The sequence below is a fragment of the Triticum urartu genome, chromosome 3A (genome assembly GCF_056163025.1).
Source record: "Triticum urartu cultivar PI428250 chromosome 3A, HENAU_Tu73, whole genome shotgun sequence".
NCBI lineage: Eukaryota > Viridiplantae > Streptophyta > Magnoliopsida > Poales > Poaceae > Triticum > Triticum urartu.
In genome coordinates this window covers 233,685,026-233,708,239 of record NC_141875.1, presented here as the reverse complement: position 1 = coordinate 233,708,239, position 23,214 = coordinate 233,685,026, and the positions used below count along the sequence as shown (strand labels likewise).

The window sequence follows — 23,214 nt, the reverse complement described above, 5'->3', positions numbered from 1 at the left end:
ACCCACCAAAATGACCTTTAAGGGCGTCATTCCAGGTGTAGAAGGCCATTCCACACGCTCAATTACACTAGAAGTGGTCTTCGGATCCCCGGATAACTTCCGAAGCGAATAGTTAATCTTCGATATAGTCCCGTTCTGCAGTGGTTATCACGCACTGCTCGGGCAAACCGCATTTGCTAGATTCAATGCGGTACCACATTATGCATACCTCCAGCTCAAGATGCCAGGACCTCGCGGAGTTATTACAGTCAATGGAAATACAGAGCGCTCTCTCTGAATAGAGGAGCACACCGCATCCCTCGCAGCAGAAACGCAAAGCAACCTCTCAAGGCAATCAACCAGTTCAGCGCTTCACAGCCCGGACACCATCAAGCGCGCTCGGGGCAATCGGCAAATAGACCGCCTGGCGCGATCTGAGCTCATGTAGCAATACGACGGCCACCCCAATCCCAGCCTAGCAGCGAAAATCGTGCCGCGCGTACATAATTACGCATTAAAAATACCATGGGCACAGATGGGGAGGGGCCACAACTGCGGCACGCCCCAAGACGCGGCCTAAACCGCACTAGGGGCTTCCCGTTTGGTTATTTTTCTTTTTCTTTCAGGACCTTAATCTCTGGAAACATTGTCCGACAGCACTATTGCCTAACACACGATGCAGCAACCAAGGAGGCAGACAGCTACATCATACCACAAAATTCCCAGGTTGATTACAGTAAGGAGTGAAATATTCAATTTAACATCATTCCTCAGCTTGCCCTTGGAAGGGACATAGTCCTACTCTTTGCTTATCGCACTATCTATATCACTCTGCTTTAATGCAATTTTTTAATAAATAATGCATGACATTACGACTATTATTGCATTCTTGTTATATATATATATATATCTATGTCTTTATTAATGACGCCTTACAACCGTACACTATGGTACGGCCAATACACCAGGGGCTTATGTACCCCACAATGTGGTGTGAAAAGTCCGAACACTTTCACAAGTGCGGCACCCCGAACTTATAGCATTATATGCATCAGCTCCGAATCATGTCTTTGGTCAAATGTTTGGTTTGCCCGGCTCCTATGTTTTGGTACCTTACGTTCCGCTCTATCGGCTAAGGTAGCGCTAGGAGAACTACTGCGATTGTGCCCCGGTTCTTCCGGGCTTAGCACCTCAGTAGAGAAAGCTAAAACTGACTGTCATGATAAGGCGAGAGACTAATCGCTGTTCGGCGAGGTTTTTCGAGTCCCTAAAGACTTATGCCGCTTAGGGCGAGGGGTCGGCCCTGTCCGGCTTACAGGCGTGTATCGCTCCCCGAATTCGGCCTCCTGAATACCAGGGGCTTCGCCAAAATTTAAAATTATAGAATTCTATGGCTAAGTGATAGTGATAAAGCATTATTAATCTGGTTGCCTTGTTCGTTGTGCTGAGCACCTCCCTCGAAGGACCCAAATATGGGAACAAGAGTGCTCAGGTTTATTCCGAACACCCCAGCACTCGTGGCATGGGGGCAGAAGCCAAGGACTAGCCATCTCTCAGATTGGATAAATAGCCAAACAGAAGGTAATATTTTAAATTCAAAAAAGCGTTGCATAGCGCATATGAAACAAGTTTTCATAAATACAGGATAAAATGAGCAAGTTTACTCAAATATTACATCTTTTGAACACTCATCTGCAATGAGACGGGCACCCGGCAGAACACCCTCATAGTACATCTCAGGGTGGCGGTGCTCCTTGCCCTCCGGCGGCCCCTCCTTGATCAGCTTCACGGCGTCTAGCTTGACCCACTGCAATTTCACACGGGCGAAAGCCCGGCGTGCACCTTCAATGCAGACAGATTGCTTGACGACCTCTAGCCACGGGCAGGCATCCACAAGCCGCCTCACTAGGCCGAAGAAGCTGTTTGGAAGGGCGTCGCGAGGCCACAGCCGGACTATAAAGCTCTTCATGGCCTGATTGGCCGCCTTATGTAGCTCGACCATCTGCTTCAGCTGGTCGCTCATTGGCACCGGATGTTCGGCCTTAGCATACTGAGACCAGAACAGCTTCTCCGTCGAGCTTCCGTCCTCGGCCTGGTAAAATTGTGCGGCATCGGACACACTGTGGGGCAAATCTGCGAATGCTCCTGAAGAGCTCCGGATCCAGGTAACTAATCGGTAATTTACTTTTACATGCTTGCTTTGCATATAGAAAGCCTTACCCGCCGCTATCTTCTTCATCGCGTCGATCTCTTGGAGGGCCTTTTGGGCTTCGGCCTTGGCACTTTTTACACTCTCAAGGGCTGCGGCAATCTCAGACTCCCGCGTCTTGGAGTCAAGCTCCAACGCCTCGTGCTTTGCCACAAGAGCCTGGAGCTCTTGCTGCACCTCGCCCCCCGAGCCTCGTGCTTCTCTCGCTCGGTGCGCTCCTTGGTTGCTGTATCTTCGGCCTTGGTTAGCGCTTGCTTCAGGGTCGCCACCTTGGTCGTGGCCCCTGGGAAACATACGATGATCCTATCATTTTGCAATCGCGTCCTCTTTTATATATATACATAAGACAGGGTATTACTTACCCTTGTTCTCCTCGAGCTGCCTCTTGGCAAGACCGAGCTCTTTCCTGGACCCCTCGAGGTCCTGCTTCAGTATGGCGACCTCCGCAGTCAGTGCGACGGACGCCAGCAGCGAAGCCTGCATATGCATATTGAGACACTTATATTAGACTCCTGCGATATTATTCGATCCTTTTTCAGCTTTTCTTTGTGAACACCGAACAAAGCATCAGGGGCTACTGTCTATGCGGTAATATTTCTACTACATTTTAAAACACTTACCTCGAAGCCTGTTAGAAGGCTGGCACATGCTTCAGTCAATCCGCTGTTGGCGGACTGAACCTTCTGGATCACCGCACTCATGACAGTGCGGTGCTCCTCGTTGATGGAAGCGCTGTGAAGCGCTTCCAGCAGACTGTCCGGCGCCTCTGGATGGACAGAGGTCACCGGCACAGGCGTCTTGCCCCTCTTAGAAGGAGGCCGCCCGCCCGAGCCCGGAACCGCTAGAGGTTCCGGCGCGGTGTTCGGCTAAGGGCCAAACTCGGAGCTCTCAAGGGCCCCGTCCCCTCGGCTCCCGGAGTGTGGATGGTCGCCTTGAGGCGCCTCCGAGGCTGTCTCCCCTCGATCCGGTGCCTCTTGAGACAACACCTCGGCGGCGTCGGCAGGATGAGGGGAGCTGGCTGTCGGGACTGGATCGCTATCCATGTTCGCTCGTGGAGGCCTGCATAATTGCCTTCGGCGTTAGAGAAAGCAGTGCGGCAAAGGAATCCTATGAGTTACTCTGGTATCCGAATACTTACGATCTCCCCGGGGGCTTGACCCTAGGCAATCACTCGTCTTCACCTTCGTCGGCGGTGGTGGAACCATCCAGAAGGAGAGTCCTTCCCTTCTTGGACCCTCCGGCCTCCCCGGTTGGGGCGGCCTTCCTTTTCTTATCTCCCCCGGTCGGTGGGGGAGCATCTTCTTCTTCTTCCTCGTCTTCGGGGGAAGAGTGCGCCGCAGAGTCATCGGACGGTGAGTCCGACGACGCCTGGCGTCGGGAACTCTTTCGGGTTGCCTTGGCCTTCTTGGTCTTCTCCGGCACCGTATAAGGGGCCGGAGTCAACATCTTCGCCAGAAGAGCGTCTGCGGGGCCTTCAGGCAAAGGAGCCGGACAGTCGATCAGTCCGGCCATCTTCTGCCAGTCCTGTCAAAGGTACGGGAGTTTAGATCCCGCATAGAGTCAATCTATATAAAAAAATAAGTATCCTGTGAAAGGTAAAGCAGCTTACCGCACTGGCTTGGCGCTTCGCGCTGAATCCGCGATCCTGTGTAATAGGGGGGGACCTCGGCACTTTTGAACAGCACCCTCCAGGCGTCTTCATGAGTCGTGTCGAAGAGCATGTTCAGAGCTTGGTGTTGCGCCGGATTGAACTCCCACAAGTTGAACTCCCGTTGTTGGCACAGGAGTATCCGGCGGATGAGCATAACTTGGACTATGTTGACAAGCTTGAGCTTCTCGTCCACCATGTTTTGAATACATGTTTGGAGTCCGGTTAGCTCTTTCAAACTACCCTAGGACAGGCCCTTCTCTTTCCAGGAGGTGAGCCGCGTGGGGATGCCAGATCGGAACTCGGGGGCCGCTGCCCATGCAGGGTCGCGCGGCTCGGTGATATAGAACCACCCCCATTGCCACCCCTTTATGGTTTCCACAAAGGAGCCCTCGAGCCATGTTACGTTGGGCATCTTGCCCACCATGGAACCTCCGCACTCTGCCTGGCGGCCGCCCACCACCTTCAGCTATACATTGAAGGTCGTCAGCCATAAGCCGAACTGGGGCTTGATGCGGAGGAAGGCCTTGCACATGACGATAAACGCCGAGATGTTGAGGATGAAGTTCGGGGCTAGATCGTGGAAATCCAGGCCGTAATAAAACATGAGCCCCCGGACGAAGGGATGGAGAGGGAATCCCAGTCTATGGAGGAAATGGGTGAGGAATACCACCCTATCATGGGGCCTGGGGGTGGGGATGAGCTACCCCTCATCTGGGAGCCGGTGCGCGATGTCGTCGGGCAGGTATCCGGCTCTCCTCAGTTTCTTGATGTCTCCCTCCATGACGGAGGAGACCATCCACCTGCCTCCCGCTCCAGACATGATTGGAGAAGGTCGAGGTGGGAAGTGCGGACTTGGGCGCTAGAGCTCGAGTGTGCAAAAACGGATGGGCAAGGGAGGAAGAAGGCGTGGATAGAAAGGTGAATCCTTATCCCTTTATATGGGCGGACGGAAATAAGCGTCCCCACTTGCCTAGTAAAACTCGCTTATCCCCCAAGCGTTGCAATTGATGGCGCGGTTGGGTTACCCACGCCCGTATTGATGAGAATCCTGTAATAAGGGGACACGATCTCTGCTTTGACAAGACGTGTCGAAAAACTGCCTCGCGTTGTGTGCGGGGCTGGTTAAAAGAAACGGTTCGAATAATCACCGGGCCATGACATAACATCATGCTGCCAAAACAAGCCAACAAATTAGATCTGCGAAAATATTATTCTCTCTACGGTGGAATGTGGAACTTATTTTGCAGGGTCAGACATTATCCTCGTATTCAAATTCTTCTGCGATGTATTCAGAGAAGGAACCGTCTTGCAATGCCGAAGACAATACTGCGTGCCGGACTCATCGTCATTGAAGCCTGGTTCAGGGGCTACTGAGGGAGTCCTGGATTAGGGGGTCTCCGGACAGCCGGACTATTTCCATTGGCCGGACTGTTAGACTATGAAGATACAAGATTGAAGACTTCGTCTTGTGTCCGGATGGGACTCTACTTGGCGTGGAAGGCAAGCTAGGCAATACGGATATGGATATTTCCTCCTTTGTAACCGACCTTGTGTAACCCTAACCATCTCCAGTGTCTATATAAACCGAAGGGTTTTAGTCCGTAGGACAACAATCATAACATACAATCATACCATAGGCTAGCTTATAGGGTTTAGCCTCTCTGATCTCGTGGTAGATCTACTCTTGTACTACCCATATCATCAATATCAATCAAGCAGGACGTAGGGTTTTACCTCCATCAAGAGGGCCCGAACTTGGGTAAAACATCGTGTCCCCTGCCTTCTGTTACCATCCGGCCTAGACGCACAGTTCGGGACCCCCTACCCGAGATCCGCCGGTTTTGACACCGACACCCCCTTATATTCCTATGGCCATTTACCTTCATCTCTCGTCTCACACAACACAATAAGCACACCCACGAGGACACATACAGAGAGGACATCCAGCGATTCCAATGGCGCTCCCAGCGGCAGACGACGACAACGGCGGCAGTTCACCACACATCACGTAGTGGACACCCACATGAGGGGGAAGGCCCTCTCGGTGGTCTACACGAATGATCCGGTCTCGGTGGAGAGCTCCATCCAAACTATGGAATGGTTCCTTGCCGAGGACAAGTACCGAGTGGTCGGCTTCGACCACGAGTACACCAGCGGTCGTGCCGGGCACGATCAGAAGGTTGTCGTCTCCTAGTTGTGCATGCGACATGGCGTCCTCGTCTACCACTACCACCTTGCCACAAGGCCTTGCAAGCATTTCTCCATGTTTCTCAACAGCTCCGACTACAGTTTCGCTATGATGGACACCACCAATGATCTAAAAGCGCTCAAGGTTTCGGACTTGAAATGCCTGAATCTTGTCAACATCCAAAGCCACTAAAAGGTCTGGGGCAGCGACACAAACAAACTGAACTCCCTGGTTTACCTCGCCTCGGCCATCATCGACCCCTACTACATGAAGATGAAGAATGAGAGAAATAAGGACAGGAACGCCTAGCACAGTGTGTGGCATAAGAGACTGGATGAACAACATGTCAAGTACGCGGCCATGGACACGTACACAAGCTACGAGATGTACAGGCAGATCGTTCACATGAGGAATTGAATTCTTCCTGACCCAGACGAGGGATCGAGCCACATAGTAGTGGCGGGAGCGTCACAAGAAGTAGATGACTAGACGATCGTTTCTCCTACTTTAGAAAGCAAACAATTGTTTATTGAGGTGTGTGCGAATGATCTGTATAGTCACTTATGTAATTGGATGTTTATTTCAGTTATATATATACATGTTATTCTACTGTAGACAGAGAAAATCACATAGCTTATTAGCAACAATCGTCTGTGTTATTATTGTTCTTCGCACACATTTCTGATTACGGACCTGTTTGCTGCGTATCACACACACCTTGATCTGGCTGGCCGTTTCTTTTGTGTGGCCTAATCACAAACAGTTCGTCTGAGTGAACCGTATGCTCTATATCGCACACACCTTCATCAGGCTTCCCGTTTATTTTGTTCCTCCTCATCGCAAACAGTTCATATTGAGCTGAACTGTATGTCCTGCATTGCACACGCAACTAAAATATGAACCGTGTTTGATAGCTCCGCCATCGCAAACGTTTTGCACATTTTTTACGGTTATTTTACACCACTGTTTGCAATAATGGCATCGCACTCAGTTTCGTCGAAGGGTTTCTGATCGTAGTGTCGCATTTGGACCATCCTACAGTAGTGAGGATCTAGTACGGCAAGGCGCTCCAGCTACAAGTGCCACTGTCGGAGCCACGGCTCTTGCTATTCGCGGAGGAGGAAGGTCGCGCGTTTTTCTTGGTCGGCGGCGTGCTCGACATCGGCACACCTATCGTCGTGTCGATCGTCTGCATCAGAGCAGGGGCGTCCCCACTGCTGCACTACGTGGCCAAGCTATGGGCAAACGGCCTGCCGGGGGAGCCCAAAGGCAGGACTGACACCATCAAGGTGGAAATGGAGGTGACAAGCAGCAAGGATATCGGTGATGTCGCCGTGCAGGAGCTGACCTTCTTCACAGTTCCGCCCAAGCTACTGGTTGGGGCTAAGCTAGTGTCCCTCCACATTTAGATTGACAAGCTCACGTCCTAAATGATTCTACAGTGCCTTCTGTGTATCTTAGTAATATGCTAATATAGGGGTTAGCTCGGTCTACTTTAGCTTAAGAGATGGTGGATTTTGGTGGCGATGTAGCAATTACTTTGATATTAGTTCAGCAGTAAAAGTAATTTCCAGTAGTCGAATGGATATTTTGGGTCTATTGGATATAAAGATCCTTTGGGTAAGAAGTACAAGAGCATCTCCAATAGCTTGTCTATATGGATGTCTATACTCGTTTTCCACGACGTGAGCCCAAAACAGGCGTCCAACAGCTTGTCTATATGGTCGTCCAAATATATACATCCTCTAAATCGACCTCAACAATGTCCACGCCTGGAGAATGTGAAGGCATCATCTAAACTCAGCTACAGCCATGCTTTTTTGCTCTCCCCACCGACGGCCCACCTGTCATGGTCCCTGTATATAGACGTTCTGATGCAAAACTAGACGTGTATATGAGGGAATCTTTTTAGACACATGCTATTGGAGATGCTCTAACAGCTTATATGCTTGTTTTTTCAGGAAGTGTTGCATACTTGTGCGAGTTGACGCGACACATCAAAGTAGTACTACTAGTACTACTCCCCCTGATCCTAATTTCTCTGCGCATAATAAGTCGAGGCGTAGATACCAAGGAGGGCCTGGTTGTGTCTATACTTGGACAACCCACCCGACTGCACACCAGGCAGACGAAGCTCGTGTCATGTTGGTGCCGTGTGTGGCCCTCACATTAACCAAAACCTCGCGCCTCCAGCTTAGCCTCCGCGTTTTAAACTTCTCAATCTCAAGGCCAAGGAGAAACATGAAACCTATGATATAGCTAATCAGATGGTTGAGAACACTACAATTCGTAGCTACAGATGCGTGTGTGAGAGAGGACGAGTGCGTGCGTGCACCTCTTCTCTTCCTGTATAACGTACTCCCAAATTACCCGTCGCAAATTACTTGTCGTAGAAATGGGTGTATCTAGAACTAAAATACATCTAGATACATCCATACCTGTGACAAGTAATTCGGGACAGAGGGCTAAACTCAGAGTACAAGTGTACGTGGGTGGCATCGACCTAGGGAGTTAGAGATGGTGCGTGCGAGAAGTCCCGAGATATAGGTGTGTGCGTCAGAAAGAAGGAGGGAGATGATATGTGTCGATGTAATCGTGTGAAAAAAGACTAGTCTATAGCTTGCCACGAGGCTATTCTTGTTGAACACCCCAATAACCGTAAGATATGTATCCGACGGTGCCAGTTATTGCACGTACACAAAAATAGAAAAAGAGGTACCATGTCATATGCTACACCACAACCGAGAACACATGCCCACGTTACGCCATCCGGGAATAGTGCAGCACTTCGAAACTAGAACCATGAATAAATTTTGAGCTTGCGTCTCGTCACATTCCAAATTACTACTCCCTCCTTTCTGATTTATAGGGCTCAATTCAAAAATCTCACCAACCAAGGTAGATGGTGAGTGGTGGAATACTTTTTGTAATTTGCAAAAGCACCCAATTAATGCTCTTGCTTTCCCAAAAATTTATGTTTATCAATGTATTAATTGCAATGCAGGCATGCATAAAGTACATGCATTGGTCAATTTTCTCTTAATACTTGCATGCAATTATTTAATGCACCTTGGAATCTGAACTTGTGATGGGGAACAACTAAATTGAGCCTTATAAAATGTAAAAACTAAGATTTTAAGATAAGCCCTATAAACCAAAAAGGAGGGAGTACTACCATGCTATATTTAATTACAAACCTGTTCACACTGATCACAACCTAAACGGTTTCCCACTTAGGAGCTTATTAGTAGTACTTGGTTATAAATACTACTATGCCAAGATGACTGCACATTCCTCCTCAACTCCTCATCCACAGAAAACAATCAAGTCATTCAGCATCGTTCCCTTGTGTCTGCCATGGCCAGCGTGAGTTCTAGGTCGAGAGGTTTCCACCAGGGAGAGGCGAGCATGGAAGAGGAAGCATGAGAGATGTCCCCCCTCACCGCGAAAGCAGCCGACATGTCCAGCCGCGCAGAAGTAGCAGCATAGAGGTCCCTCTGTGCCGCCGAAGCAGCATGGAGGTCCCGCCGCACCGTCGATGTAACAGACTGGTCCGGCCACGCCGCGAAAGCAGTAGAGATGTCCCGCCGCGCTACTGAAGCAGCATGGAGGTCCTGCCGCACTGCGGCGGCCTGGGAAAATTTATCGCGGACAGGCGAGGACTCTTACAGGCGCATGCATGCGATTGTCCATAGCCAGAGGGATCAGATCGCCGACTGGGCGAGGTTGCAGGACGAGGCTACTGGCGTCATCCGACAACTAGGGGAGGGCAATGCGAAGCTCCGGGCTGAGCGCGACCTGCTAAGGGCGACGATCACCGGAAGGGCAAAGTAAGCGGAGGAGACCGCTGCCTTGTTGCATAGGACGGGTGTCATCGTCAAGAAACTTATGGATGAGAATACCATGCTCCGCATCGAGTGCAACAGGCTGGTGGAGGAATTCGGGGATGCAACCAAGCAGCGAATTAAGGACATGAAACTGATGAAAGAGATCATTGCCGCTCGCTGCGAGAACTAGTCTCCGCGACCTGCAGCGCATAAAGAAAGTAGAGATCAGTGAGCCAGATCGTTGTATGCGTCTTCCTTCTTCTTTTGCCCTTGTGTATTTCGGGCATAGCCGCATGTGGCTTTTTTAATTATCTTCCTAATTATGTAAGACAATTATTATCCACTCTCGTCGTCCTTATATATATATTCATCAGTCTTGCTATAAGTCGCAGTAGATGCTATATAGGTCTGTCAGATCTTACATCAAGATTTGTGCAAAATTTACTTTTCAGATTTTCTTTTTTATCTCTTAAATCTCAGTCAAGTGAGACATAGCCACGCCATGAAACAGAGGCTCGGGCGCCATTTATGAAGACCTTGGGAGAGAGGTGGACGGCAGATGGAGGTCAAAGGGCTCTCCTCCTGATAAGAACACGCAGGGGTCTGATCGCATGCCTCCCGTACTCAAATAACTACTTGCACGGCACCTCCTAGCTAATAAAAAAGGGGATGCGTGGCGGCACTTAGATGCTAAATAGAACGCCCATGGTTTCAATAATACATGTGTTTCCGATTGTAATGTGACAACACTTCTTCCAAAATGACTTTGTTGGTTGTTAATGTGTGTGCCTTCGCAAATCGGACAACAAAATTACCACAGCATGTTGGTGCCATGTCATGACACCAAGCCAAGTTTCATGATCTTCATGCGTGTTTTGGATTAACAGGAATTAAAAAACCAAGTTTCTCAATGTTTCTAGCCGAGCCACAACGCCTGTGTGTTTCAATTTCATTCCTATTTCTTTCATGGGACCTAGAAATTTACCCAAGGACACACATGTGATTTTTCAACCAGCTTTGGTGCACTAGAGCATGTGCTTGTATTTCAAATTTGAATTATGCACGCAAAGGTGATATGTTCCCTCTCAGAACCACGAACCTTCTTAAGAGAAGCTCCGGTTTGCAAGAAGCTTATACCAAAACTTGTTCCTATTCGGCCAATTTGTTTACCACAACATGGTAGTACCATGACATGACACTATGCCAACTTTCATGATTTTCACGCGTGTTTTGGATTTACAAGAATTTTAAAACAAAGTTTCTCAATGTTCTCGGTCGAGCCACGATGCCCAGATGTTTGAATTTCATTCCCATTTCTTGCATGGGACCAAGAAATTCACCCGAGGACACACATGTGATTTTTCAACCAACTTTGGTGCACGGGAGCATGTGCTTGTAGTTCAAATTTGAATTATGCACATTAAATGACCAGAAACTCAATTAATGTATAAAAAGGCCAAACGAATCCGGAATAATTCCAAAATTTAACAGGGCACTAATGTAGTTCTATGTTGCCTCGTAAAGAAACTCAAGGGGGGCAGTGTATATCGTTTCACACTCAATGGTGACACGTTCCCTCTCAGAGCCACGAGCCTTCTTGAGAGAAGCTCTGGTTTGCAAGAAGCTTATACCAAAACTTGTTCCAAATAGGCCCAATTTTTTACCACACCATGTTAGTGCCATGACATGACAACATACCAAGGTTCATGATTTCCAGGCAAGTTTTGGATTTACATGAATTTAAAAACCAAGTTTCTCGATGTTCTCGTCCGAGTCACGACGCCCAGATGTTTGAATTTCATTCCCATTTCTTGCACGGGACCTAGAAATTCACCCAAGGACACACATGTGATTTTTCAACCAACTTTGGTGCACTGGAGGATGTGCTTGTAGTTCAAATTTGTATTATGCACATTAAATGTCCAGAAACTCAATTAATGTATAAAAAATGCCAAATGAACCCGGAATAATTCCAAAATTTAACAGGGCACTCATATAGTTCTATGTTGCCTCTGTAAAGAAAATCTGGGGGGAGGCAGTGTATATCGTTTCGCACACAAAGGTGACATGTTCCCTCTCGGAACCATGAGGCTTGTTGAGAGAATCTCTGGTTTTGGAAGAAGCTTATACCAAAACTTGTCCCAATTCAGCCAAGAATTATAGACATATGAAAACAGGGTTTAGATTATCCCGAACTTCTCGCCACCTAGACCAATGTACTCTGATTTGAATTCAACATAAAATGGATACAAATATTTGAATTGGAGATCGTATGTCACATGTAGTTTATAGTGAAATATGATTACTGCTATATGCATGTTTTTTCCTATCAAGATAATATTTAAATGATTGTATAACTTGCAAACAATCATATTAAAATAAGGAAAATTGATTCAAATTTAGTCCATATGGTAGACGACAATATATATGTTCATAGGGTGGAGCAAAATGTTCATATATGATGGAAGATCAGAATGTAGGACTACATCCATTATAAATCGCAAGGTGACCTAACGATATATTCGAATTCAACATAACGTGGATTCAAAAATTGAATTTCGAGATCCTGGCATTTGTAATCATATAACAAGGTACATGACTCTTTCTTTTGGTAGGAATTGATTTTTTTTTGTTATTGTTGAGGGAAGCGCGAATCGATTTGGTACTGTACAGGGTAATCTTGTGCTCTTGATTTTTTTACATTTTTCTTGTAGTTTTTCCAATGACATTTATAGCAATATAGTAAAAGGGGACATGAATTGTTTGTGTCTTGTATGAATTGTTTTTTTGTAGACGTTAAGTTTGTTCTGCCGAACAAGGAATCTGCGCCTTGTTATCTCGAAATTTTCAAGCTCGAGAATCTTTTGTCTCATCTGCTTTGAAACTCCCGCCTCTTCAACTCGCGACGCGCCTTGTTATCCTAAAATTTTGACACGCACGAAAACTCCCTCCTCATCCGAAATCAGTCCCGCAGCCCAGACACGCGAAATCCCCCTTCTATGCCTTAGCTGGGAATGCCGGTTCGACGTCGTCGTGTCAAAACCGGTGAGGGTATGCTAGTAACTTACCCAACATTTCGGACAAGTGCGTCCCTAGGACATGGCTCCCCCTACCTTCCCCTTGTTCACCGAGGACGCCAAAACCCACGAAACCCACGCTACACGGTCGGCCTCCTAACCGCCGCCCAGCCGAAGACTCTTCCCCGACGATGTCGTCCACCGCAACAACTCACCGTCCCTCATCCACCGCACCGGATGAGGATCCCTCGTCGATCTCGTCATCCCACCGGATCAGCCGCCTGTCCTCCACCTCCAAGGAGTTGCCCCGACGTTCGCCACGCCAATTGTGCCACCTCCATCCCCACAGCACCATCTTGACCTGCCCCATCGGATTCGCAGCACCCTCACCAATTCCTCCGATGAAGCTGAGGCAAACTCGGCGCCTCCAAGGAGGTTCTGCACTCAGCGCTGCATTTTATCTTTTATTCGATCTCATGGGGCTGCCAGTGCTCGATACTAAGCAGCCATGGTGGGTCTCCATCGACGGTGCCGTCGCAGACCACTTCATCCACGGCGTCTCGCCCCCATGTCGTTGCTTCCTCGGTGACGACTTCCACACCGACACTAGCTGCAACTACTCCGGCTGTCGCTCGTGTTGTAGCTATGTTCTTGCTGCCGGCCGCTGTAAAACCTCGGATACAACTTTCCATATTCGTACTCCGACTCTTGCCTTTTCTGGAGATGCATTATGATTTTCCCTTCGTGGTTGGGTTTAGTTTTTTTCATTTTTCCTTTTGTTCATGTCATGCATTTCATATCATGTCATCATGTGCATCTCATTTGCATACGTGTTCGTCTCATGCATCCAAGCATTTTCCCCGTTGTCCGTTTTGCATTCCCACACTCTTACGTCCTGCGGCGCCCCTTTTGTCTCTTTTTCGTGAGCGGGTGTTAAACATTCTCGGAATGGACCGAGATTTGCCAAATGGCCTTGGTACACCATCGGTAGACCGCCTGTCAAGTTTCGTGCCATTTGGAGTCCGTTTGATACTCCAACGGTTAACCGGGGAACCGTTAAGGCCTCGTGTGTGTTGCAGCCCAACACCCTTCCAAAGTGGCCCAATAACCCATCCAAACACCCTCCATACTCTCGGTCATTCGATCACGACCGCGTGGCCGAAAACCGCACTCCATTTGGGCTCTCCTAGCTCCCTCTAGATATAAAAACGTCTCCTCCTCCTCCATTCCCGGACGAAACCCTAAATTTCTTCCCCCGCCGCCGCCGGATGTTTCACCTCCACCGACGGACATGTCCGCCGCCGCCGCTCGCCCACTCCTGCGCTAACACGTGGTACATCCGCGCCACCCACCGCCGCCGGCCCGCCAGGCCCGCGCGGGGCCCTCCCGGCCAGCGCGCCGCCGCTACCCGCGTGCCCGAGGCACCCCGCAGCTCCACCGCCCCGTGTGTGCGCTTTGGTCGCCGCCCGCCGCGCGCCTCGCCGGCCATCGCCGCTCCGTCGCTACCCGTCCAGTGAGGTCGCCTCGCGCCTCTCCTCCGCCTCTGCCGCTCCGCCATCCTCCCCATATCCGGCGCCGGATCCGCGTTCTCCGGCGAGCCCCCGCACCTCTCCAGCTTCGGCCACCGTGGTGTCTGACTCCGGCGATCCTTGGGAACCGCGCCGCCCCAAACCCTTCATCTGGATCCAGAGAGGTCGAATTTCCCTAAGTCTTTTATTTCTGTAACTTTTCTTTGCTCTGTTCATCATGTCATAACTCCTCATCCGTAGCTCCGTCTCGTGCGTGCGATATATCAAAATGTTCATCATGATGTGTTCTTCAATTTGTTCCATTGTGCCATGCTTGTTTGAGTCCATCTTGATGTCCAAATCGTGTGTGCAAGAGGGCTATAAAATGTTAGTTCCTGTTGCTTAGCAGATCTTGAGCATTTGTCATTTTTGCCATGATTATTGTGTGATGCATATGGGCATGAGCTCTACATGTGTTTTGGGCTATGCCATGCCATCTTTACAGGGGTGTATGCCATGTATTTTTGTGATCAATGTGGTGACTAGCACATGCATGCAAAGTAGCTCTCGTGATATTGCTGATTTCAGGGACTTGGAATTTCACTAAGTCATTTCCCTGCTGTTATTTTTATGCCATGTATTCATGTTGCTACAGAGAGATCCATGCTTCTTCTGAGTATGTTCAGTAAGGATGATTTTGACATATGTCCATGCTCTATCCATCCATGCCCCTGTTTGAATTTATGGAGTGCCCTAGCATGACTCTATCTTGCTCTACTTTTGCTATAAAATGTTCCTGGCAGATTGTTTACGTGTTAATCAATTTTGCCAAGGTTGTTGTAGTTGATCCATGCATGATATGAGATTGTTCTTGCCATGTTTAGCTTCTTGAACATGTCTTATTTCTGGTAGTATGCTTAGCTTGTCATGCAATGCCTTGTGTTGAGTGAATTGAGCTCGCAAAGATGCCTTCATAACTCTGTTTTTGCCATGTCCAGTTTTCTGCTAAGTCTGATTCTGTTAGCGAAACTTGCTATGTTTACATGGGTGCCATCATCTCTCCTGATCCTTTTTGGCTTATGGTCAGTAAGGGTCTTCTGTTATATGCTTTGAGTAGATCCATGCATATGGGGTGGTCTTTCTTTATTTGGTTCTGTAGTTGGGCCTTGATTGTATTCTGGATGATGTAATGCTATATTTATGTATTGTGTGAAGTGGAGATTGTAAGACAACTCTTTATCCCTTTCTTATTCAGTACATGGGATGTGTAAAGATTACCCCTCTTGCGACATTCCTACTATGCAGTTATGCCTCTAAGTCGTGCTCCGACACGTGGGAGATATAACCGCATCTTGGGTGTTACAAGTTGGTATCACCGCTCTGTTCTTGCCGTCGGCCGCGCTGCTGCACTGCTCTTGCTTTCGTTTGTGCTACTGCTCTACTCTGATATTGCTGTCGGTCATGCTGGTACTCCACTCTTGCTCTCGTTCATGCTGCTGCTCTGCTCTTGCTCTCGCTCACGCTGCTGCTGCACGACCTCCGGCAGCTACAGGAGTTGCTGCTTTAGCACTCGCTCGCTGTTCTGCTACACGACTTGCTCTCTGCTAGTGCGCTCCCTTCTCGAGCGTCTGCTGATTTAGATCACTGCTTCTCTGCTACTAGCGCTCGAACGCCCTAAACATCTATTGCAATGCTCTTCTACTAGTTCAATCAGTTTCAATAGTAAAATTCAATTTCGACTGTGAAGTTCGGTTTCTTCAGTTAAGTTCAGAGTAAACAGTATTTACAGCATCCGTCGGAGCGGCCGTGGCACGGCTGATGTGTTTTACATCTAGTACTTTTTGGTGATGTATTTTACATCATCAATTGTAGATGATATTAGAGTCCCACTTTAGATTAACGTTGTCTGTCTTGTCCTGCTTCAGCCTCGCCACCGTACACCTCACCGGAGCTGCTCCAATGACGGAACCATCCATCACAGCGGAGCAGTACCCTCGGCGCCATTTCTAGAGGCCTGAGATCTTATTTCCCGCCTCTGATAGTCACACCAGCATCACCGTCCTCCACGTCCAACACAATGATGCTGAAGTCGACAAGGCTATGCCAAAGAGGTTGTACACTCATTGCATCACTTTGTTACTCTGCATTCATGTCGATCCCTCAGGGATCCTTTGCTATGGAACTACTATGGTACTACTATTCATGCATTTGGTTAGGAGTGGAGCAAACCAAAACTGCAGGATTTTTTTCCTTTGGTGTCTCTTTCAAAGAAAAATGGTAGGAATTTTAATATCCAGTTGGACGTCCTTTTCAAATTAATATGCATGAAGAACAAGACTAATTGCATTACTATCATAATAAGATTCTTATTTTTTCATTTTCACGTGGTTTGACTTTAATTTTACGATGTTTCTCCATTCCTGTGTTCTTCCAATTCATGTGAACCAAACACCGACATTTATAGAAATCCTATGTTTCCAAATGCTCTGTTTTGCACGTGCATTCCTATCCTATTCCTGTGTTTTCCTTTCCCTGTGTTTATAGAATCCTCCAATTCTAAGGAGTCCTTACAGATTTACTTCATTTTCAGATAGGCATCAAAGAAAACTCTGTGTGTTTTGTCCTGCTCCTGCCGTGCCGTCATCCACCCCACCTGAGGTGCACCATCGACAGAAGCATTCACTACAGCAGAGATTCCCCCTGCAAACTTTCTTTCGCCGCCTCAGATCATCTTCCCCATTGCCGGCAGCCATGCCAACTACATTACCATCATCGACTGAGCAGATGAACCTGAGGACTACACAGTTCTGGAAGAGAAGTCGCAGTCTTTCGTGTTTGCTTATGTTATACATCGGTTATAATTACCTGCTACATTATCATTCAAACTTGAGTTTTAAAATGCACATGGGTCTCATATCAAGGCATCAACGAATAGTATCTATCTACTATCTGGTTCATCTGGGGTCTTCTATGTGGTTCATGTTGGGTGGGCAACAAACAATAGATGATCCATTGTCTATCTTTTTAAACTGAAGCTATAATCTACTTGATATCATTAGTTTTGGATCTATCCACTCGTTTGCTACCATCAGTCTTGATTTCTGTATGCACCCCTTAGGCCTTACAAAATCTAACTAATTTTTTATTATGCATGTCAGTTATTGTACACAGTCGTACATAACATGTAGAGAAAAAGAGAAGACCGTTGCGTGGGAATACAATGTCATGCACACGCCGCTCCATGGTGGCTGAAGTGCCCCCCCTCCCGCCATTCTAGATTGTATTCCAGAAGAAGATAACTGTTACCACCTGAGGTGTTTGCTCTAACCTGGCATGCTGATGTTGGTCATATCATGCATATGGCACCTCACATTGCTTACATTATTCATCTTATATGTCATCAGCTTAGTTTAGATTTTCCTTGTGTGAATGCCACATGTTTGGTTTCTATATCATACTCCCACCGTTCCTAAATATTTGTATTTTTAGAGATTTCAACAAGTGACTACATATGGAGCAAAATGAGTGAATCTACACTCTAAAATATGTCTATATACATCCGGATGTATTAGTCCATTTGAAATCTCCAAAAAGACAAATATTTAGGAATGGAGGGAGTATATGGGAATTATGCAATCCCAGGCATCATATATGTGAATCATACAATGCCATCCTATTTAGCCAGTCATCCTATATGTGAATTGTATCGTGCCATATTTTTTTCATAATGTATTCTATTTGTCAACAATGTTTAAACATTAAACATTCATCTACTCTTCTTGTGCATCAGCCATTTGAGTCAGTCATGGGAAAATCTGGAGTGAAAACAAGGTCTTCTGAGCAGTCAGTCCTACCTGTTGATGCAGATTTCTTGCTGGTTACAGATAGCTCCTCAGAGGAGGATTCAGAGGCAGATGAACAGTCGTATCCCCCCCAAGGTGCATGCTCTAACTTGGCAAGGTTATATTGCTCATATCATGCATACGGTGTCTTGCATTGCCATGCCATCTTCTTAGATTAGACATGCTTTGTGTGAATGCCTCCTGTTTGCTTTCTATGTCAGATATGTGAATTATGCAATGCCATGTTTTTCAGCCAGTTATCATATATGTGAATTATGCACCGCCATGTAGCCAGGCATCATATATGTGAATTATCTCATGCCATCTTGTTTTTCATTACATATTCCATTTGTCGACAATCTGTGTATATTGAACTACTCTTCATGTGTATCACCCATTTGAGCCGGTTATGGAAAAAAAAGGAGTGAAAACAAGGTCTTGAGAGCAGGCAATGGTACCTATTGAAGCATATATCTCGATGGTTACAGGGATCTCCTCAGAGGAGGACTCAGAGACAGATGACCAGCCATATATCCCACCTGAGGTGTATGCTCTAAGTTGCAATGTTTATATTTATCATGCCATGCATATGGTGTCTTGCATTTCTTGGTTTATACATCATATGCACAATATTGAATTCCATATTCTTAGTTTAGAGATCATACATGTGAGTGCCAGCTGCTTAGTATATGAATCGATTATGTCAATTATATCATGCCATCCTGTATACTTAAACAACATTTATGTGAATTATTTCATCCCAACCTATTTTAGAAAGACATTGATACGTCTCCGTCGTATCTACTTTTCCAAACACTTCTGCCCTTGTTTTGGACTCTAACTTGTATGATTTGAATGGAACTAACCCGGATTGACGCTGTTTTCAGCAGAATTGCCATGATGTTGTTTTATGTGCAGAAAACAAATATTCTCGGAATGACCTGAAACTCCACGGAACATCTTAGAAAAAATAATAAAAAATCCTCGCCAAAGATGTAGACCAGGGGGCCCACACCCTTCACATGAGGGTGGGGGGCGCCCCCCCTAGGGCGCGCCCCCTACCTCGTGGCCCCCCTGGAGACCCTCCGACGCCAACTTTAACTCTATATATTTGCTTTCGGAGAGAAAAAAATAAGAGAGAAGAAAGCATCGCGTTTTACGATACGGAGCCGCTGCCAAGCCCTAAAACATCTCGGGAGGGCTGATTTGGAGTCTGTTCGGGGCTCCGGAGAGGGGGATTCATCGCCATCGTCATCATCAACCATCCTCCATCACCAATTTCATGATGCTCACCGCCGTGCGTGAGTAATTCCATCGTAGGCTTGCTGGACGGTGATGGGTTGGATGAGATTTATCATGTAATCGAGTTAGTTTTGTTAGGGTTTGATCCCTAGTATCCTTTATGTTCTGAGATTGATGTTGCTATGACTTTGCCATGCTTAATGCTTGTCACTAGGGCCCGAGTGCCATGATTTCAGATCTGAACCTATTATGTTTTCATGAATATATGCGAGTTCTTGATCCTATCTTGCAAGTCTATAGTCACCTACTATGTGTTATGATCCGACAACCCCGAAGTGACAATAATCGGGACCACTCCCGGTGATGACCATAGTTTGAGGAGTTCATGTATTCACTATGTGCTAATGCTTTGTTCCGGTTCTCTATTAAAAGCAGGCCTTAATATCCCTTAGTTCTCAATAGGACCCCGCTACCACAGGAGGGTAGGACAAAAGATGTCATGCAAGTTCTTTTCCATAAGCATGTATGACTATATAAGGAATACATGCCTACATTACATTGATGAATTGGAGCTAGTTCTGTGTCACCCTATGTTATGACTATTACATGATGAACCGCATCCGGCATAATTATCCATCACTGATCCGGTGCCTGCGGGTTTTCCATATACTGGTTTACGCTTATTTACTTTCCCGTTGCTACTGTTACAATCACTACAAAATACCAAAAATATCACTTTTGATGTCTTTACTTTTGTTGCCGTTACCACCACTATCATATTACTTTGCTACTAAACACTTTGCTGCAGATACTAAGTTTCCAGGTGTGGTTGAATTGACAACTCAGCTGCTGATACTTGAGAATATTCTTTGGCTCCTCTTGTGTCGAATCAATAAATTTCGGTTGAATACTCTACCCTCGAAAGCTGTTGCGACCCCCTACACTTGTGGGTTATCAAGAACAATTTCTGGTGCCGTTGCTGGGGAGCATAGCTCTATTCTTTGAGTCACTTGGGATTTATATCTGCTTATTATTATGAAGAACTTGAGAGATCCAAAAACCAAGATCTATCCCTCAACTACGAGGGGAGGTTAGGAACTACCATCTAGCTCTGCACTTGATTCACCTTCTGTTATGAGTAAGTTTGCGACACCTACACCTGCTTCTGCTATTCGTTCTGATATGTCGCATGTTATTGATGATGCCACTTCTGCTATGCATGATACTTATGATGAAACTGCTTCTATGCCTGATACTACTGTGCCCCTTGCTGAATTTCTTGATGAACAAATTGCTAGGGCAAGAGAAAAAGAAATTATTGAATCTAAATACGATGATGATAGTGATGATGAAAATATGCCAGTTATTCCTGAGGGTTATCTTTTTGATATGGAATCTTCTGCCGCTATTTTAGCTTGCAAAGATAGATATGAGCTTAAGAGGTTATTAATTAAATGGAACAAAGAATCACTTAGAGATAAAATGAAACCCAACCCTGCTTTTTCTACTTCACCTATATGTGTTCCTGATAAAGATTATGTATTCTCTGTTGATCCTGATATAATTACTTTGGTTGAATCTGATCCGTTTTATGGCTATGAATCTTAAACTGTTGTGGCACATCTTACTAAGTTAAATGATATAGCCGCCCTATTCACTAATGATGAGAGATCATGTTTCCTCTATATACTCAAAATATTTCAGTTCTCATTAAAGGGTGATGCTAAGATATGGTTTAATTCTCTTGATCCTGGTTGTGTGCGTAGTCCCCAGGATATGATTTATTACTTCTCTGCTAAATATTTCCCTGCTCATAAGAAACAAGCTGCTTTGAGGGAAATATACAACTTTGTGCAAATTAAAGAAGAGAGTCTCCCACAAGCTTGGGGGAGGCTTCTCAAGTTACTTAATGCTTTGCCTGATCATCCTCTTAAGAAACCCGAAATACTTGATACCTTTTATAATGGACTAACCGATGCTTCCAGAGATTACCTGGATAGTTGTGCTGGTTCTCTTTTTAGGGAAAGAACACCGGATGAAGATGAAATTCTATTGAATAATATGTTGACAAATGAAAATAATTGGGCACCTCCTGAGCCAGCTCCTGCTCCAATTACTGAGTCTATTCCTAAACCAACTCCGAAGAAGAGAGGTGTTCTATTCCTCAGTCTCGAAGATATGCAAGAGGCAAAGAAATCTATGAAAGAGAAAGGTATTAAAGCTGAAGATGTTAAGAATTTACCTCCTATTAAAGAAATACATGGTCTTAATTCACCTCCTGTTGAAGAAACTTATGATCTCAATTCTTTATTTATTGAAGAACCTCCTGACCCCGATATCCCGACACAGGTAGTAAAGGTAAATTCTCTCTATAGATATGATAAAGCTGAAGTTCCTTCTACTAAAATTGCTAGTCAGTGCTTGGATGAGTTTGGTAACTTTATGTTTAAGCAAGACAACTGCAATGCTTATTTTGGTAGACAATTAAAAGAAAATGCTTATATGATTAGACGCTTGGGTGATTATGTGGCTAATATTAAAGGTGAACTTAAACTTGTTAGCAAACATGCTTCTATGGTTACCACGCAAGTAGAACAAGTACTTAAGGCTCAAAACGAAGTGCTTGATGAAATGAATAGTAAGAAAAATGATTATGCTGTTAGAGTGGCTACTAGAACTGGTAGAATGACTCAGGAACCTTTGTATCCTGAAGGCCACCCTAAGAGAATTGAGCAAGATTCTCAGAGAAATAATATTGATGTTCCTAGTTCTTCTAAAAAGAAGAAAAAGAAAAATGATAGAACTGTGCAAACTTCTAGTGAACCTATTGCTGAACCACTTGATAATCCAAATGATATCTCTATGTCTGATGCTGAAACACAATCTAGTAAAGAACATGAACCTAGTGAAAATATTAATAATGATGTTCATGATGATGCTCAACCTAGTAATGACAATGATGTAGAAATTGAACCTACTGTTGATTTTGATAACCCACAATCAAAGAATCAACGATATGATAAAAGAGACTTTGTTGCTAGGAAACATGGTAAAGAAAGGGAACCTTGGGTTCAGAAACCCATGCCTTTTCCTCCGAAACCATCCAAGAAAAAGGATGATGAGGATTTTGAGCGCTTTGCTAAAATGATTAGGCCTATCTTTTTGCGTATGCGATTAACTGATGTGCTCAAAACAAATCCGTATGCTAAATATATGAAGGATATCATTACTAGTAAAAGAAAGATACCGGAAGCTGAGATTTCCACCATGCTTGCTAATTATACTTTTAAGGGTGGAATACCAAAGAAACTTGGAGATCCCGGAGTACTTACTATACCTTGCTCCATTAAAAGAAATTATATTAAAACTGCTTTATGTGATCTGGGAGCCGGTGTTAGTGTTATGCCTCTCTCTTTATATCATAGACTTGACTTGAATAAGCTGACACCTACCGAAATATCTTTGCAAATGGCTGATAAATCAACTGCTATACCTGTCGGTATTTGTGAGGATGTGCCTGTTGTGGTTGCAAACATTACTATTTTAACGGACTTTGTTATTCTTGATATTCCCGAGGATGATAATATGTCTATTATTCTTGGAAGACCTTTTCTTAATACTGCAGGGGCTGTTATTGATTGCAATAAAGGTAATGTCACATTTCATGTTAATGGTAATGAGCATACGGTACACTTTCCGAGAAAACAGCCTCAAGTTCATAGTATCAACTCTATTGGAAAAATTCCATCAA

At 45.8% G+C, this 23,214-nt stretch overlaps 1 protein-coding gene across 1 annotated transcript; it reads left to right on the top strand.

Moving 5' to 3' along the window:
- The first annotated feature begins 6,039 nt into the window (after positions 1–6,039).
- Positions 6,040–7,436, top strand: LOC147979315 (uncharacterized). Its single transcript, XM_087515150.1, has 2 exons — positions 6,040–6,171; positions 7,083–7,436. Exons 1-2 carry the CDS (start codon positions 6,040–6,042, stop codon positions 7,434–7,436), a joined length of 486 nt encoding a protein of 161 aa, XP_087371276.1.
- Positions 7,437–23,214: the final 15,778 nt, after the last annotated feature.

Coding starts and splice junctions, on each gene's coding strand:
- LOC147979315 (XM_087515150.1), top strand. CDS start 6,040: ATGCGACATGGCGTCCTCGTCTACCACTACCACCTTGCCACAAGGCCT. Junction 6,172..7,082: donor ATGATCTAAAAGCGCTCAAG/GTTTCGGACTTG, acceptor GTGAGGATCTAG/TACGGCAAGGCGCTCCAGCT.